Source organism: Artemia sp. Qi Xiang Cuo, chromosome 9, assembly GCF_049724085.1.
Source record: "Artemia sp. Qi Xiang Cuo chromosome 9, ASM4972408v1, whole genome shotgun sequence".
Classification (NCBI taxonomy): Eukaryota; Metazoa; Arthropoda; class Branchiopoda; order Anostraca; family Artemiidae; genus Artemia; species Artemia sp. Qi Xiang Cuo.
Window position 1 is genome coordinate 26,351,933 of NC_142802.1, and position 19,419 is coordinate 26,371,351.

At 37.2% G+C, this 19,419-nt stretch overlaps 1 protein-coding gene across 1 annotated transcript in view; it reads left to right on the forward strand.

Annotated features, from left to right (window-relative positions):
* The window catches only part of LOC148948497 (uncharacterized), a 76,025-nt gene extending 63,383 nt beyond the window's left edge, over positions 1–12,642 (forward strand). Inside the window, exons 10-11 of the mRNA XM_089094945.1 lie at positions 6,907–7,058; positions 12,033–12,642. Of these exons, the coding sequence (XP_088951071.1) occupies positions 6,907–7,058; positions 12,033–12,123 (243 nt within the window). The 3' untranslated portion in view covers positions 12,124–12,642. The remainder of the gene's footprint in view (positions 1–6,906; positions 7,059–12,032) is intronic.
* The last annotated feature ends 6,777 nt before the right edge of the window (positions 12,643–19,419 follow it).

The window sequence follows — 19,419 nt, forward strand, 5'->3', positions numbered from 1 at the left end:
TTTTTGTTCGTTTTTGATTGCAAAAAGTTTTAACTTTTTAAAAATTCCTTATTTCAAAATCAAGCTTTTAAAAAAAAATCAAATGTTCATCAAAGTATCAAAACTGGTATCAAGGTAACAATATCAAAGTGAAAATGTATTTGTGTCAACCTCAGAGTTTTTATTATCTGATGTCTGAACTATTTTTAACAAAATGGCTGTCTCAAAATTTTTACTCGGGTTGGGTTTGGGGAAAAAAAACGTAGGAGGAGGCTAATTAACTTTCGGTCTCTTTTGACTCTTTAAAAGTGAACTAGAACTTTATATTTTCAATCAAATGACCCCTCTCTGAAGTTACGAGCATCCCTTCTATACCAAATATATCCCCAGAGTATAACTTACAACGCCTGTCCCTGGGCCCTGGGGGGTTGTGTCGAAACCGGAGTTTTAATATCTGATGTTTGAACTATTTTTAACAAAATGGTCACCTCAAATTTTTATCGGATGGGTTTATCCATCTGATAAACCCAGAAGGTGTGTAGGGCGGGAGGGGTTAGTTGCCCTACGATCTTTTTGTACTCTGAGAAAATGAACTACAACTTTTAATTTCCATTCAAATGAACCCTCTCTGAAGTTTATACGAGCATCCCTTTCATAAGAACAGCATACGGCCACATGACATAGCTTACAATGCCAGCCCCCCGGGCCCCGGGGGGGTTGTGTCGACACCGGAGTTTTTGTTATATGACCTTTGAATTATTTTGAAAAAAATGGCTCTCAAAGTTCTTATCGGATGGGTGTGAGGAAAAAAGGCGTGGAGGGGGGGATTGGTGCCCTCCAATCTCTTTTGACTCTTAAAAAGTGAACTAGAACTTTCAATTTCCAATAAAATGAGCCCGCCTTGAAGTTAATACGAGCATCCCTTCCATAAGAACTAGTTGCTAGTTGTCCTCCGATCTCTTTTGACTTTTAAAAAGTGAACGAGAACTTTCAATTTCCAACCATATGAGCCTTCACCGAAGTTTATACGAGCATGCCTTCCATAAGAACTATATATACCCCCAGAGCATTACTTACAACGCCTGCCCCGGGCTCTGGGAGGGGGGGTGTAGACACAGGAGTTTTCTTATCTGACCTTTGAACTATTTTTAACGAAATGTTTATACGTAAAGAAGTTTTTGTTACATGATCTTTGAACTATTTTTAACAAAATGGCTACCTCAAATTTTTTATCAGATGTATTTGGGGAAAAATGGCTTGAGGGGGGGCTAGTTACCCTCCGATCCCTTTTGTCTCTTAAAAAGGACACTAGAACTCTCGATTTCCAATCGAATGAGCCTCCTTAGAAGTTTATTCGACCACCCCTTCTATATGAAATGCCTCTGGGGAAAAAAATAAATGGAGTGTGGGGGGAGGCTAGCTGTCCTCCAATCACTTTTGACTCTTAAAAAGCAAATTAGAACTTTAAACTTCCAATCAAATGTGCCCTCAGGAGGTTTATACGAGCATACCTTCCATAACAACCATATATACCCCCAGGGCGTAACTTACAACGCCTACCACCGGGCCCTGGAGGGCAGTGTCGACATCAATGGCTATTATAACAATTTTATCGTGGGGGCTGTGGGAAAAAAGGGTGTGTGGGGGGGGGGCTAGTTGCCCTAGGATATTTTTTGACTCTTAAAAATTGAACTAGAACTTTCAATTTCCAATCAAATGAGCCCTCTCTGAAGTTTATACGAGCATCCCTTTTATAAGAACCATATATGCCCCCAGGACATTACTTATAACGCCTATCCCCGGGCCCTGGGGGGGGTCGTTATCTAATTTTTGAACACTTTCCAAAAATCTTATTTTTAAAGCCAAAAAGCGTAATTTGCACTTTACTGAAAAAAATATAAATGTTTTTACTTTTATAACTTTAATAAATCAAATAATATTAACATTTTGATTGCTAAATATCAGTATATGTATATTAAACTGACAATGCACATTCAATTGTATTATTTCAGTAAAGTGCAAATTATGTTCTGGCCTTGGGAAGGCATAGGGGTTTTGAGCCCAACGTATGTTAATTTCTGCTCGTTTTGAGTTTGACTCGGTTATTTATTGTAATTTCTGTTCGTTTTGGGTTTCATTTATTCATCGATGCTGATTTGCGGTAGTTTCACGCTTGGTAGATTATTTGATTTTATTTTGCTCATTTTGTTTAATGGAGTTCTTTACTTTTCTTTGAAAAACTTATTTTCTGGAAAAAGTTTTTTTAATACATTTTCAGCAATTTTTAACAACATACACCCCTTTGAAAATCTAGACATAATAGTACTGTTTAATTTCGTTTCATACTTCCTCTAGTTAACCTGAAATGGAAAACTTGATACCATTCGCCAAAAAATCTGCTTACTTTCTTTGATAGCTTGGATAAACTTCCGCTATTTTGACTTGGTTAAATTTTAAGAGCAGAAGTAGTCCTGAAAGTTTGAACATAATACCCTCAGTCGTTCTTGGGATACTGCTGAGATGCCTTATTGGGAAATAGCATTAACACAATGCATTTTGATTTAATATTAAGGCAACATCTAGTTTTTAAACATAAAGGTAAATGGGAAGGTGGGCGTGGGAGGGGTTTTAGTTGCCCTCCAGTCACTTTCGACTATTAAAAAGGGCATCAGCCCTTTCTATTTTCAATCGAATGACTTTTCGAAGTTCCTACGAAAACTCCTTCGATACGAAGTGCCCTGGTCTAAACAACAACAACAAAAATAATATATTATACCCATATCGATCTTTACCATAAAAATTTCAAGCCTTCCAATCATTTACGACTATTAAAAATGACACTAGGCCTTTCGATTTCCAATCGAATGAGCCTTTTCTGAGTTTCTACGGCAACGCTTTCTATAAACACCTTATATGCCCCCAGGGTATAAATTACAACCCTTAGCCTTGGGGCTCTGAGGGTGGTTGTCATCCTGTAAGACATAATTTCCGGAACTTTCAACTACGTTAAACGAAATGGCTATCTCAAAATTTTGATTGGATGTGTTTGGGAAAATGGTGGGCGTGAGAGTGGCGTTAGTCGCTCTCCCATCACTTTTAACTATTAAAAAAGCACTAGCCCATTCAATTTCCAATCAAATGAGCCCTTTTGAAGTTTCTACGACAACGCGTTCAATAAAAACCTTATATGCCCCCAGGACATAACTTACAACCCTTGACCTGGGGGCTGGGGTTGTCATCCTCAAAGACCTAATTTCCAGAACTTTCTACTCCTTTGAACAAAATGGATATCTGAAAATTTTGATTGGATGTTTTGGGGAAATGGTGCGCGTGAGAAGGTGGCTAGTTAACTTTCAATCACTTTCGACTATTAAAAAAGGCGCAAGCCCTACCAATTTACAACTGAATGATCCCTTTTTGAAGTTTTTATGACAACACTATCTCTAAAAACCTTAAAGGCCCCCAGGGCATAACTTAAAACCTTTGCCCTGGCTCTGGGGGGTTTTTTCATCCTTAAATACATATATTCCAGAACTTTCAACTACGTTGAACAAAATGCCTATCTCTAAACTTTGATTGAATGTGCTTGGGGAAATGGTGGGCGTGAGAGGGGGGCAACTACTCTCCACTCCCTTTGGACTATTAAAAAGGGCAATTCCAGTTTCCAATCAAATGAGCCCCTTTTGAAATTTTTACTACAACTTCCTATATAAACCTTATATGCCCCAGGTCATAACTTAAAGTCATTACATTGAGGGCTCTGTGGGGGCTTCCACCTGGGAAGACCTACTTTCCAGGAATTTCGACTATGTTGAACAGAATCGATATCTCAAAATTTTGATTGGATGTGTTTGAGGAAATGGTGGGCGTGTTAGGGGGGTTAGTTGCCCTTCAATCACTTTCGATTATTAAAAGGGCACAAGCCCTTTCAATTTCCAATTGAATGAGCCCTTTTTGATGTTTTTACAATATCGCTTTCTATAAAAAAAAAAAACTGACTCCCCCAGGGCATAACTTACAACCCTTGCCCTGAGGGCTGTGGCGGGAAGGGATTGTCATCCTTATAGGCCTAATTTCGAAAATTTTCAACTACATTGAACAAAAGGGCTATCTCATAATTTTGATTGGCTGTGTTAGAGGAAAAGGTGGGCGTGAAAGGGGGGTTAGTGTCCCTCAAATAACTTTCGACTATCAAAAAGGGCACTAGCCTTTTGAATCTCAAATCAAATGAGTTCTTTTCCAAGTTTTTACGACGAAACTTTCTATGAAAACCATATATGCCTCCTGGGCATAACTTACAACCCTTGCCCTGGGGGCTGTGGGGGAGTGTTCTCCTCAAAAACATAATTTCTATCTGGAAATCAACTACGCTGAACAAAATGGTTATCTAAAAATTTGGATTGGATGTGTTTGGGGAAAAGGTCAGCGAGAGAGGGGGGTTAGTTGCCCTCAAATCACTCTCGACTATTAAAAAGGGTACTAGACCTTTGAATTTCCAATCGAATGACTTTTACAAGTTTCTACGACAAAGATTTCAATAAAAACTTATATGCCCCCAGGGCATGACTTATAACCCTTGCCCTGAAGACTGTGGATGGAGTGTTCTGCTCAAAGGTGTAATTTCCTGAACTTTAAACTGCTTGGAACAAAATGACTATCTCAAAATTTGGATTGGAAGTGTTTGGGGAAATGGTGGGCGTGGAAAGTGGTGTTAGTTGCCTTCCAATCAGTTTCGACTATTAAAAATGGCACTAGCCATTTCAATTTCGAATTGAATGTACCCTTTTTGAAGTTTCTACGACAACGCGTTCTATAAAAAACCTTATATGCCTCAAGGGCATAACTTGAAACCCTTGCCCTGAGGGCTGCGGGGGGGGGGGGGGTTGTCCTCCTCAAAGACCTAATTTTCAGAACTTAAAAATACTCTGAATAGAATGGCTATCTCAAGATTTTGATTGGATGTGTTTTGGGAAAAAGTGGGCGTGAGAGGGGGGTTAGTTGCCGTCCAATCACTTTCAACTATGAAAAAGGGTACTAGCCCTTTGAATTTTCAATCGAATGAGCCTTTTTTGAAGTTTTTATGACAACGCCTTCTATAAAAACCTTATATGCCCCCAGGGCATAACTTACAACACTTGCCTTGAGGGCTGTGGGGCAGTGTCCTCCTCAAAAAAAAACATTGTTCTTATGTGCCCCCAGGGCATAACTTAAAACCCTTGCCCTGACGGTTGTGGGGAAGTGTCCTCCTCAAAAATATATCTTCTATCTGGAAATCAACTACGCTGAACAAAATGGCTATCTCAAAAACTTGATTGGATGTGTTTGGGGGTATGATGGGTGTGGGGGGGGCAATGTGCCCTCCAATCACTTTCGACTATGAAAGAGGGCACTAACCACTCCAATTTCCAATCGAATGAGCTCTTTTCGAAGCTTCTATGACAACTTCTTCGATACGAAGGAGGTATGGAAAAACCAAAAAATAAATAATACATTGTGCAAACATCGTTCTTTACTTAGGCACTGCGATTGCGCTGCCTATGATATATGCCCCAGGGCATAACTTATAATCCTTGCCCTGAAGACTGTGGGGGCAGTGTCCTGCTCAAAAGTAAAATTTCCTGAACTTTAAACTGTGTGGAACAAATTTGCTATCTAAAAATTTGGATTGGACATGTTTGGGGAAATGGTGGGCGTGAGAAGGGGGTTAGTTGCCCTCAAATCACTTTTGACTATTAAAAAGGGCACTAGCCCTTTGAATTTCCAATCGAACGAGCCCTTTTTCAAGTTTCTGCGACAAAGATTTCAATAAAAACCTTATACGCCCCCAGGGTATAACTTATAACCCTTGCCCCGAAGACTGTGGTGGGAGTGTCCTGCTCAAAGGTATAATTTCCTGAACCTTAAACTGGGTGGAACAAAATGGCTATCTAAAAACTTTTATTGGATGTGATTGGGGAAATGGTGGGCGCGGAAGGGGTGTTAGTTGCCTTCCAATGAAGTTTCTACGACCAAGCGTTCTATAAAAACCTTATATGCCCCCAGGTTATAACTTACAACCCTTACCCTGAGGGCTGTGGGGGAGTGTCCTCCTCAAAAACATAATTTCTATCTGGAAATCAACTACGCTGAACAAAATGGCAATCTAAAAATGTTGATTGGATGCGTTTGGGGAAAAGGTGGGCGTGAGAGGGGGGTTAGTTGCCCTCAAATCACTTTCGACTATTAAAAAGGGCACTAGACCTTTGAATTTCCAATCGAATGATCCTTTTTTTTAAGTTTCTACGACAACGCCTTCATTAAAAACCTCATATGCCCCCAGGACATAACTTACAACACTTGTCCTGAGGGCTGTGGGGGAGCGTCCTCCTCAAAAATATATTTTCTATTTGGAAATCAACTACGCTGAACAAAATGGCTATCTCAAAAATTTGATTGGATGTGTTTGGGGGAATGATGGGCGTAGGGGGGGGGGGCTAGTTGCCCTCCAATCACTTTCGACTATTAAAGAGGGTACTAGTCACTCCAATTTTTAATCGAATGAACCCTTTTCGGAGTTTCTACGACAACTCCTTCGATACGAAGTGCCCTGGTATGGAAAAACCAAAAAATAAATAATACATTGTGCAAACATCGTTCTTTACTTAGGCACTGCGATTGCGCTGCCTATGATATATGCCCCAGGGCATAACTTATAACCCTTGCCCTAAAGACTGTGGGGGGAGTGTCCTGCTCAAAGGTATAATTTCCTGAACTTTAAACTGCGTGAAACAAAATGGATATCTCAAAATTTTGATTTGATGGGTTTGGGGAAAAGGTGGGCGTGAGAGGGGGGTTAGTTGCCCTCAACTCACTTTCGACTATTAAAAAGGGCACTAGCCCTTTGAATTTCCAGTTAATTAGATAAGTGAAAGTTAATTTATTTTCTAGGATCTTGTAGAAGCCGATAAGACGAATCCTCATTCGAATTTGGAAGTGAAAATTAGTCAGCTTTCTCAGTTAATCCGATCGAGTGCTTTGGCTTATCAGTCAAAAGAAGACGAGTTAAATCAAACTATATCTAAAATGAAGCACATGCTCAAGTAAGTATTTGGTTTAGAAAATTATCGAAATATTAGCTGGACAGCACTCATCATAGACGCTTTGTCATACCCAAAAACAAAAGGTGTATCAAACACCTTCCAAAAATGACCAGTTGTTGCAATTTAAATATTATCTAGGGTGGCACTTTATCAGTTAGAGCCTTATCTCCCCTGATCTCCCAGGAGTCACTCCGCAGCCCTAGTTTTGTGACAGACATGATTAATAGCAAGGATTTTCTCTTAGTGCTCTTTTAAAAAGGGCTGTGGAGAAGATCAATGAAACTCGCCGATTCAAACTCGGAAGATTCTATTTTCAACTCTGATTCAAAGAGCATAGGTAACTTACAGGGGTGGAAGCCCTGTAAAAAATTTTCCAACGCCATCTAGTGCTTGTTGTTGCTTTGTATTTTCTGAAGCTTCGTAATTTGTTTTTAGAAGCTGAGGTTAAACAGTTATTATTATTTTAGTTTTACCAGCTATGCTAATTTAGCTTAGCTATTACAGTGACAAAATGCAAAGAGATGTCAAACACTAGAGCGTCTCCGTGATTTTGTTTTTTCGATATTATTAGCACTGAGAACTCTATCTATAATTTTTAAAGTGCGATATTGGACTAGGTATTTTAATCTGTAGAGCAAGCAGGTTTTCATTTTTTTTACTGCTAAGTAACGATCTGGCAACTTGTCATTTTTTCCTTTAAACAAAACTAATATGCGAACAAGTAATTTGATGCTTTCGTATTTACCAGGTTCTTACTACATCAAATATTCCCTATATCAAGTATATATTACGTGTGCCTGATATAAAACTGGAAAATTCCCACAGCAATTCTAAAAATACTATCAAGTATTATTAGCGAAAAGCCATAGTAGGACGATTGTTTTTCAAAAATTTAATGGGTATATTTGTTTCTTCGTCTCATTTAGAAAATAAAGATACTGATAATCTGGGTTGCAGTGGTAGCTAGCAACCTAGTAAGAGACAATCACGTCCAATTCTAAGAAATATAATAACCCATAATTCCTAAAAATAGACTCAGATAAAAACAAGAAGTACACCGTTAGAACTGAATTGTCCAAAACCCCTATATAGGAAACGTACCGTCCCTTAGCTTGTACAACAAGGGAAATATGTTGGCTTAAAAATTCAGAAAAGTGGCTGAAACCACGATATTCTGCATATATGGCATATTTTTTTCTTTCTTTTTTTTTCTCCTCAGGTAGCTTGATACTGGAACATCGTAGAGAGTTGTTTAATGGCTCATTTGAAAGGAAATTCATGTGGCTTAATGTTTAAGAGTTAGGAAAATTGGAAGAACGTGTTCTTGGAGATTTTGATCATTGACATATGAAAGCATACACCTTATGCTTTATGCGACGATAAAATACCCATTGGAATCATTACTGAAAATGACTTTACATTTTAATCTGTTTATTTATTGTTTTTTTGTTTGTTTTTTTTCAGTACAAATAAAAATTGTCAAAACTACAAATTTGTATTGTCGAGAATAAAATATTGGGTAATTACCACCATAAACAATAAGTAGAACAATAGGAAAATTTTTTATATAAGACAGTGGAACGCAACTTTAAATGAATATTTCGACCCTATATCCAAGGGCCGTCCTCAGCAAAGCAAACGAAGAAAAAAACAATATAAAAGAAACTCAATCAAATTAAATCGTTAAAACTAAAAAAAGATTCAAAACAGCCCTAGCATCATTACTTCAAGGAAGTTCAACCAGGAAAGATATTCATTTAAAGTTGGGTTCCACTGTCTTATATAAAAAATTTTCCTATTGTTCTACTCATTGTTTATGATGGAAAGGCAGTGAGGTCTTCGTCGCTATTTAATTATCACCACTGTAAATAAATTTAGACAGTATATTCATTCGCTATCTCAACCACTATTCAAAGATGGACAGAGATGCACCTGCTCCGGAGAACATATAAACAAGTAGAAACATAAGCGACATTTGATTTTTTTGCATGGGTAGGCACGCGTGTGTCATCAGTATTCGCAGCGAGGATAAGAAATAAGACGAATCGGGCGTCTAGGGGATATGGAAGAATGCAATACGTTGAAGAGATAAAAAAGGAAAGGAGAATAATTGGTATGGCTGTAATAATGCAAAAGGTAAAGATAATATTGGTTTAAGAATGGAAAGAAAAACAAAGGCTGAATTTATAACGATAATCAAAGTAAAAATAAGTTTATTGGAAAAATGCCATAACGTGATGACATTTGATTAGGAAATTAGGCGCGTCGCATTGATATTTCAGTTCCAAATGTTTATCAATTTTTTCTCAAAGGGAGATTACGTGGTGGGCTTGAATGTAGACTTGCAGCTAAATTAAGTGTAGTCACTTCCCTTTTTCACATATTTATTGATATTGGTTTGATTCGTATTGTCTGTAGTACTGAGGAGCTCATTGAGGAGATAATCAAACATTAGTTTTTAAAAATGTTGCCTCTTTGTTCAAAAAAGGAGACACTCAAATGTTTAAACTGCTAAAACTAAAATAATGAATTGCCACTTGCTAGTTTATTTTTCTTCATAGGGATGTCTCTTGATTTCCTGATTCTTAAGTTTTACTTCGGAATATGCACGCGTGCGCAAAAAATATTGTATAGATTGTTCAAGGGGGAAGTCCTCGCAGCGGGTTTCCCAGTTCAGGTCTTTGCACTCAAGTCAAATTCGATGGATTAGTCCCGATTTCCAACAAGAATTTCTGTAATGTTCGAAGAAAATGGATTCACAGTCTTGCAGAAACGAAACAACGCCTAGGGAAGGAGCTGTAAGGTTGGATAAATCCAGGCTTGACTGCTCGTAGGCCTTTTCTGCCATAAAAGAATAAGTTTGTCAAAAAGCACACATCGGACACTTGTACCAAGTGAGCAGATTCTTAACAGCATAACCAATGATATATGTAAAAGTATAATTTTTGAGGCTGTCAGATATTTCATTGAAGTCTTCATTCTCTTCTTCCTACAGAAGCTTATTGCTTTGGTGAGTAGGCCCAGTCAGTAAGTCCTTGAAATGCCAAATAACGTTGCTAGCTCTAAAGGTGGATAAGATAAACATTTTCAAAAGCAGAAAGGGACATTATAAAATTCTTTTAGCTACCGCTTAAAGCCTAACCGGGGACAATTTTCTTAGAAAGTGAAGATAATTATGCCAAGACAACGAAAACGAGAACTTAATGTAAAGAATCAAATAAAAAAACACCCTCCAAAATCATTTGTTTTGGCATCTGCAGAAGTCTTTGCTATGTTATATTAAAGCTGAATAATTAAGCTACAGCAAATTATGGGAGCAAGGCCATTGGTGGACCTATCGAGGGGCCATAGCCCCTCCCCCTGGCTCCAAACATGCCGTGGACGAAAAAAGTTTGATTAGCAACTGACAATAAACTTGGTAACTAGGATGATTAAATCATTTTAAATAATCTTAACACAATGCTGAAGCATTCCTAATTTTATACCAAACTTGCACATAACCCGAAACTGGAAAGGTAATGAAAAGAATCATTATCTTCTTATAATACAAATACAATTCTTTTTATGTCCTTCAATTTTCTGAAAACTCACTAAGAATTTCACGAAAAACAGTTCTTAACAGACGTTTTTTATTTTATTGGGTATGGCTATTCCACCAGTTATTCGAAGAAAAACAAAGATCCTACATCAAACTTCGAAGGACATTTTTATGGGCTAAAAAAAAAGCATAAAAGAGGAAAAATTTAAGGGAACATTTTTTCCTTACCAATAAGAAAAAGTTTTGACGCTCCATGGCGCAATATTACCCTCTAAAACCACAGACTATTGCAGAACCTAATAGATAATCTCTGCTAAAACTATTAGGTTGCCCCTTTGTGGCAAATTTCAAATAGTCCTGCCACTTCATGGATCCCTCCTACTATTTATGACATTCTGGCTATTTCCCTGTTGCAGTGTTGATAAAAAGTTAGCAATAGAAGTGTTCGTACTTGCTAAAATTTAATCCCTCCCCCCCCTTTTAGAAATCCTCTATAGGCCACTGAGTTGTCATATCTGTGAGATTGAACAGTAGCGAACCACTTCGCCGGCTCACCCAATTTCTTTCTGCTTTTGCAATCACGAATAATACAAATTCTCACCATCATTCCCTCACTCAGAGATATAGGCCTTCACTGAATTGTTGACGGGCGAGGAAATGGGCGGAGCTTTTATACGTGCCAAGACTGTATCCAGATATTATTGAGTTGTGATCATACTGTCTAAATTTATATACAGTTAATATCACCCATCTGGGCTGGCCTCTAGAAATTAAATAATGTGGGCCACATACCTTGTTCAGATATTAGTATGAGAATGGCTACTCAGTACCATGTCTGGGCATAAGGAGATGGAATGGGAGAAATAAGATTGATGTGAAGGTTCTCTCCCCCTCATCCAAAAAGGGTGGCGAAGGAATAAAGTTTTTCGGTATTTCTCACCCACTGTTGGGGAAAAAATTAATTAGCCCCCTCCAAGAGTCGATCTTGGAGCAATTTAGAATTTAAAAGAAATACCAATATTCTAACAAATTCAGGTCCCAAAGATTTTATGTGGTGTTTTTTCTGTACACCAGTAATTCTGGTGCTGACCATAAATAAGGTCCAGTTACTCTTTGACATTTTTAGCATATAAAAATTTGTAATAGAGATAGGATGTATGGCAGTATTGTGTAATTCTGGAACACCCTCTCTGAAACATCCTATAGTGTCAAATATTTCTCATTAAGTCTGTCCTTGGCCCTCTGATTGGAACCCAAGGTAAAACTATATTAGCTTTTGGATGATCACTAACTGAACATCCTAACTGCTAAGGACAAGAAAGAAAAATGTCGGAATACATTTACCAGAATTATTAGGAACTTAAAACTTGGATTTTGTTTTCTTTGTTCATTAATGTAGAAGGTGGTCAGGGCTCTCACTGTGAATTTTTTTTCAGGTTTCTACTGCAGCTGGTTGGGAGGCAGAAGAGGGGTAGTCAATTTGAGCTCCAAACATTGGAAGAACTGTTGCAGAAGTGTCCACTCTAGCGAAGAGAACTGGTTCGTCTTTTGCATTCAGCAAAAATTATGTGCAATTACTTTTTGATTTATAAAAACAAGCAATACGGTACCCAGCGCCTTTCCAAAGATTTAGCTACAATCGTTTATTATATTAAAAAAGATATAAGCTTGTCCTTGGAGATAACATTTTATCTTTATATTTAGGAGCTTTGTGTCCATTTGCGCCAATCGAAGGGAGGTAGGCTATTTGTCCCTTATTCTAGATTTTTATGCCTCCTTAGATTCTTTAAATACATTATTTGGTATTTTCATTGAAAAATACCCCTCCCTCCATATTTCTAAATTGGTGTTTTTTTTGTTTGGTTTTTTATTGGCTTTGTTAAGAATTTACTTAAAAAGATTCCGTAAGTTATTGTACATAACCTCATCTTCCTAAGAAAAACAAAAATCTCAGCTGCCTTCCTAAATACCAAAATAATTTTTAATGTTACTAATTCTGTTAATAATTAGTATAGCTTTGCATTAATTCATAGTGTTCGGCTTTGTTTTCACCATAAACGTATATATATATATATATATATATATATATATATATATATATATATATATATATATATATATATATATATATATATATATATATATATATATATATATATATATATATATATATATATATATATATATATATATATATATATATATTTATATATATATATATATATATATATATATATATATATATATATATATATATATATATATATATATATATATATATATTGTTTTGTTTACCTATCGTGTTTTGTAACTCGATCTTCAATAGACAATTTTTTCTTCCAATTTGTGGGGTTTTATTCTTCGTTTGCTTTGAAAATCTATAACGCATAAATACTTTGTATTATGATTTTATGATAATTATGTGACGATTAATGTATTTGGTTCTTTCTTCTTTCAAATGCTGCCATGAAGAATGTGTAATTAAATATACCAGAATCTGATTCGTTGACAATAACCAAGGTCTATCTCTTTATCGTATTTTTTTTTTTAAGGCCCACTATCATTTTTGTACTTTTTGATCCTGTTTGTGCGTGTCAGTATTATAGATATCCCTTTTTCAGTTTTGTTTGTTTCTTTTATTGTTAGTCAAATAAAAGATGAAGATTATATCAGTTTCATTTTTGACTTTTGGTCGTCAGCACTACTCATTGTTATCAGTCAAGGCTTAAGTCATAGTTAAGCTCCATTTAGATTTTAAATATTTCCGAAATGGAAACTGAACCATTTAGAGATCAGATGATTATCAAAAAGGAGGGCTTGGAGCCGGATTTTTTTCCTTTAAATATCGAAAATAGGCTACAGTATTTTACTAGTCAGTTGTTAATGCACTGTGATCTGTTCGAGTCCAAAATGACGGACTTTGGCCCCTTTCTGAGAATTGCACCTTTGTTTGAGTAAAGTATTAACTGCATTATGATAAAATTATAGTAAAGATTGCATCGTTAGTGCAAGAGATCACCATACCTCCTTGGAAGACACGTAGTATAATCAATTAAAGGAAATAGATATTGTCCATGGTCAAAATCATTGAACAGATTATCTCTTCTATTGTAATAACGACGAAAAGTTGTATTTATTTTTGTAGCTACTATCTACTTCAAATGCTACGTGAAGCACTGGATTTGTAATTTTCAGTAGTTCTATCAGAATTCGTTGCTCACCTAAGTTTTCTCCCTTGTAATCGAAGAGAAGTAGGACTAAAGAAATAGAAATAGCTTGTAAACATTGATAGAAATTGATAAACAATTCGAATTTATTCCTTGTCTTAAACATTGGTTCCTACTATGCCTCCAGAGTAGGGGCCGGCGCCGTTTCTGTTTCTATTTTTGTTTCTGTTTTTTTTTCTACCGTTTTCTGTTCTGTGTTTTTTTTTTGGGAAAACGAAAAAAAAAGAAAAAAGTTAGCCGTTTTTTTAGTACCGTTCCTGTTTCTGTTTCGTTTTTTTTCTGGCCATTTTTGCCGTTTCTGTTTTTTTTAAACCCCTTTTTCTTCATTTTTAGTGTTTTTATTACGAATAGCACCAAAGCGCAGTCTAGCGACTTTTATTGGATTAGCGATACTTGTCATCTATCGAAAAGCGCTGTCTTTACGTTTTCCAAAGAAAAGATTTGCTATTGAAGAAAACATTCGCCATAGTAAAAATTAATCTAAAGCAGTCTACTTGGATTTACACCCTTTGGTTAGTCTTGGTAAGTAGATGGCTACCTGGTTGGGTAAAGGTGCAGATTAGCAACCCCAGTAGCGTAGGGTCTGCAAATAGAACCAGGATATGCACTAAGAAATGATTTGTTTACATCCAGATTCGACTGAACCCTATCTGTGCAAATTTACAGCCCAATTGACTGAATAATATACAGTAAGTAATAAGTTGTTTTATCAGGGGTTGCTAAACTGCACCTTCACCCAGATTAGTTCCCCCTGTAGTGTAGGGCACAGAGGCCCTACCAACAGAACCAGGATATACAGGGTGAGTTCCAACCATTTAATTTTCACTACCCTATTAAGCCCTGTAGCACTAGCAGAAGCAGAACTACAGAAAATCTTTGATATCCAATGGTCAGATATAGGAGCTACTCAACGAATCTTGCTGATTTTGCCTCTGCTAGTGCTGCAGGGCTTACTAGGCTTACGAAAAGTAAAAGGTTGGAACCCAGCCACAGTAAGAGATTTGTTTTTATCTTGTTTCTACCGGACAGTATATGTGCAACTTTACAGCCCAATTGACTGAATAATATACAGAAAGAAATAAGTTGTTTTATCACGGGGAACTAATCTGCACCTTTACCCCTGGTTTCTCACATCAACATAATTGAATTCGTTGATTGAAATTTATAATCAAGGGACTGTTAAACAAAGGAGTAGGCTGAACATGTTGATGATCTACCCTTCAGCATGAGGGTATAAAATTTCCAAATGACGTTGATTTTAGGCATGATCACTTGCAGCACCCAGGAAGGAAATGTGAATAGCCTCGATATTCTTTACCCTGCAAATGTCATATACTTTAGTAAATATTTGGAGCAGCTTATTTCCAATGGTCTAATTAGTCAATCTATTATCTGCATTATAAAATCTTCTAGCTACATCAGAGAGCCCTGGGCCTACGCTTTACTATTTCCTGCTATTATTAATATTATACTTTTATTTTCCTTAATATACCATATGAGGAGTATTCACAAATACGGAAAAAAGATACTTGCTTATGGAATAAAATTATGCTCTGTCCTACAGAGAAGTGTCTTTTTTACTTGAATTGTTCTTCTTTCAAACTTGAGTTTGCAATCACAGGAGTAACTAGACCTGCACTGCTCCATGCCCTTAGTAATGATATGCTTTGCAGGTACCGATACACATGCTGTCATAAATGGCATCAAATATTTCATCAAGTTCTTACTCAGAACTTGGAGAGGGCCCTCCATCAAAGAAAGTCAAGTTCTGGGAGCAACATGGGACCAGACATAAGGGAGCAGCTGTAATTACCTGCAATTACTGCAAAAAAGATGTGAAATCAACAAAGGGGTCTGCAAAATCTTTTAAAAGTCACCTTATGGCTAAACACAAAATTGCTGAACAACCTAAATCAAGTACTGTTCCAAATAAGTCACATTCTACAGCCTTGTCTCAGCTCAGCATGCCGAGCACATCATGTGAAACTAATCCAACTCGATTTGAAGGCACTGGAAAGAAAAGGGATATAAGAAATTTTTTGAAGTCAACAAAGCGGCAACAGCAGCTGTAGCTGAACAAGTTGTGTAGCAAAACGGTTTGCATTGACAAGCTTTCTATTTCAATATTTGAAAAACCAGGAGTAAAGGCTCTAATCTCTAAACTTACGGGAGGTCTTACTGGACCCTCAGCTCGTACTGTTGCAAGACATCTAGTTACAGCAAAGAAAAGGAAGGTCAAGCAGCTCAAAGCTGAACTCCAGAAAGTCCGGAAAGTGAATTTGACCCTAGACTGCTGGTTTTCAAGAACGGGGTCTGGCTTTCTAGGTATTACAGCTCATTATGTGATGAAAAGCACTGATGGCAAGCTCACTTTGGTGCATAGAATCCTTGAGTTTAAGAGACTAATAGTTGCTCACACTAGCGCCAACATTCTTCGTGCAATCCGTAGTAGCCTCCAGAAGTTCAGAATTCTACGGAAAGTCTACTTTATAATTACTGATTCGGGAGCTAATATAGTAAAGGCTCTCAGAGACGGTGACATTATGCGAAGCTCATGCTTTGCACACAACCTGCATAATGTGGTGACTAATGCCCTTAAGCTGTGGGAATGCAGAAACCAGGCAGATTTAGTGAGTGTTCCCCACCTAAATGATTCAGGATCCAGTTCAGAATCTGGTGACAACATTGATACTGCTGAACAAGATGACTTTCCTGACCTGATTGTAGGAGATGATGACATTGAAGAAACTGGGTATTCCGACTGCAGTAATGATGATGATAGTAGCTCAGAATTAAAGGATCCAGACCTTGACAGCGATAGTGAGAGCTCAATACCTAGACAAAGAGGCGTCTCTAGTGAAGTATTGACGCTGGGACCAGCACTGGTAAAAAATACGAAAGCTGAATAGAATCATGAAAGTATCTTCCAAATAACACGATCTTTTTGAAGCTATCTACAAGACATATAATCTTAGTCCATCCATCACAAAAGACATGAACGTTCGATGGAACAGCACACTTACCATGATAGAAATGTATTGTGCCCGAAAGAGCCACTGCGTGACTTCTTCAACCAAAACCTACGTGACGCTAAGATTAGAGAGCTCGAACTTCACAGCAATAAGTGGTCCATCATGGAAGCTGTCATTGAGGTTCTTCGCCCGTTCAAACAGGCAACAGTGATAGCTAGTGGATACAATTAGGTTTCGGCAAGCAAAGTCGTGCTGATGATTAAGGGATTACTGTTGTTTTGTCATACTCCAGATACTAGTATTATGGCTGAGTCAATCAATGGGCTGAAGGAACTTCTAGTTGTTCAGCTCAGGAGATATTTTTCAGCCAGTCCTAAGTTTGATATGATGCTCTTCACAAGAGCTGGCTTTTTGGACCCTGCAATTTATGAAAAAATGACACATGTAGACAGAGAGTCGGGTCAGTCCATCTCCTCGCTTCTCCAGCAATTCATCTCCGAGCAGAGAAGCACAGAAGAACTCGATCCAATCCAATTGAATTCCACATCTTTCCCTATTGACGTCGCTCCTACTAAGGCAGGGACTAACCGAAAAGGGTCACCAGAGACTCTTGACCAAGAACACAGCTTGTTTTCTAAGTTTCTCTACACGACTGGATTACGGATGAACTCTACGAGGCAAAATGCCAAGAGTATGAGCATTGACCTCCTGGCAGCAAATATTATCAGGGCATATGAGGAGAGAGTTCCTGTGTTTTTGAGCGAGAGACGAAGATCAGGACAAAATAATTCTGATCCACTAGAATTTTGGTCTGATTACTTTTACACTTACCCGAAGTTAAGTGAAATTGCATGTATGTATCTATCAGTCCCTGCAACTTCAGTACCCAGTGAGAGTGCATTTAGTATTGCAGGGTACTTTACGCGAAAGCAGTGCTCACGAATGACTGCAAAGTCACTTGAACTCCGAATGTTTTTAAGTGATAAATTTTAATTTATGTGGTCTTTTCATATATTTGGTATTTTTGTATATTTGGTCTTTTTTATTAATCTATATTAATAAATATTCACTTTACTCTCGTGAATCTAAAAAACTGAAAAAAAAAACAGAAATATCTGTTAAAACGGCCGTTTTTTAAGTAATAACAGGTCGTTTCTGTTTTTAAGTAAAAAAAAGGAAAAAAGTAAAAGGCTTTACTTTTTTTTTTCACCGTTTTCGTTTCTGTTCCGTTTTTTCATTGCCGTTTTTTACCGTTTCTGTTTTGGCCAAAAACAGAAACGGTGCCGACCGCTACTCCAGAGGCACACAGAATGTCAGTGAGTAGACTCTAATCCCCTCGTCTTTTTCGTTGACAGGTGCTTCCGTCTGACAGCCAGTGGAGAAGCATTAACGGAAGCATAAGTCTGGCACGTAAGCATTTGTCCAAGGTTTCGCTTTCAAAATAATCGTTATTGCCAAAAAGGCGATAAGGTGTCCCTTCGGTTTTGCAGTTAGCTTTAGGCATCCAATAAATTTACTCAGTATAGACGAAGTGCTGCTTTGTGAGTCTAATTTTCCGCTTTGTGAGTATACTGAATTTCCAGATTAATCCGAGTTACTGAAATACTGCGTTGACTAGGATCATTATGGTCTTAATTTTTTTTTTTTTTTTTTTTTTTTTTTTTTTTTTTTTTTTTTTTTAGGGTCGTTATTGGAGGTTATTGTGATGTACTTCCTTAGTACTCGAAATATTTTAGAAGTGTCCGAAACAAACAAAACAAAACCAGATAAAAAAAAAATCGTAAAATAAAAACAAATAGAACATAAATCAGAATAACAAAGAAATCTAGAAGCTTCTTTGAGAAGAAAAGTGGATTTTTATCAAGAAAAAATACCTAAGAAAGTCTTAACGAAATTTGTTCATATTTTCTGAGCAAAAATAAAAACAAAACAAACCGGATTAAAATAAAAAGACAGCTACAGACAACGCGTAAAGTAAAAAGAAATAAAACCCAAACCGGAAGAAATAAAAAGTCTAACAGTGCGGAAAAAACCTATAACAGATAAATGAATAAGATAGAATCAACATATAAATCAGAAAAAAAAACATAAAAAAAGTTCGAATTCCAAGTTGTCGTAGATCAGAGCTTGGAACCCTTAGTAGGGCTCTCTGATCTTTTTGCAGTTAGGGGGAGGGGAGCAGATGCCTCAAAGGGTGCATTTTAATGCCAAAGCATCCTAACTCATTGAGCCTTCAGATAAATGCGTAATTCGTTTCTAAGGAAGGGGTGGAGCTACAAGTTTATAGATACTCCCTCTTTATTTCCGGGAATATTTCTGGTCTACACCATTATTTTGAAGTAAAGAGTAACATTCAATCCGAAAACAAGCAGTATTTATTCCATATAGGAAGGGGCTGACCCCTTTTTATTCCCAACATCCCCCTCGTGATCGTAAAAACTTTGGAGGGAGCTCATGTGATAGGAAATTGAGGGTTCTAGTCCTTTTTTTTAAGTCGGAAGTGACTGGAAACCAACCAGCCTTTGTCCTAGAACTGTTTTTGATATCTTGTCATTTTGTTAAATCTTAGGACATCTCGTCGTCATTTTAAGGTACTTATCTGTACTTTCTCTTGGGCTGCTCAA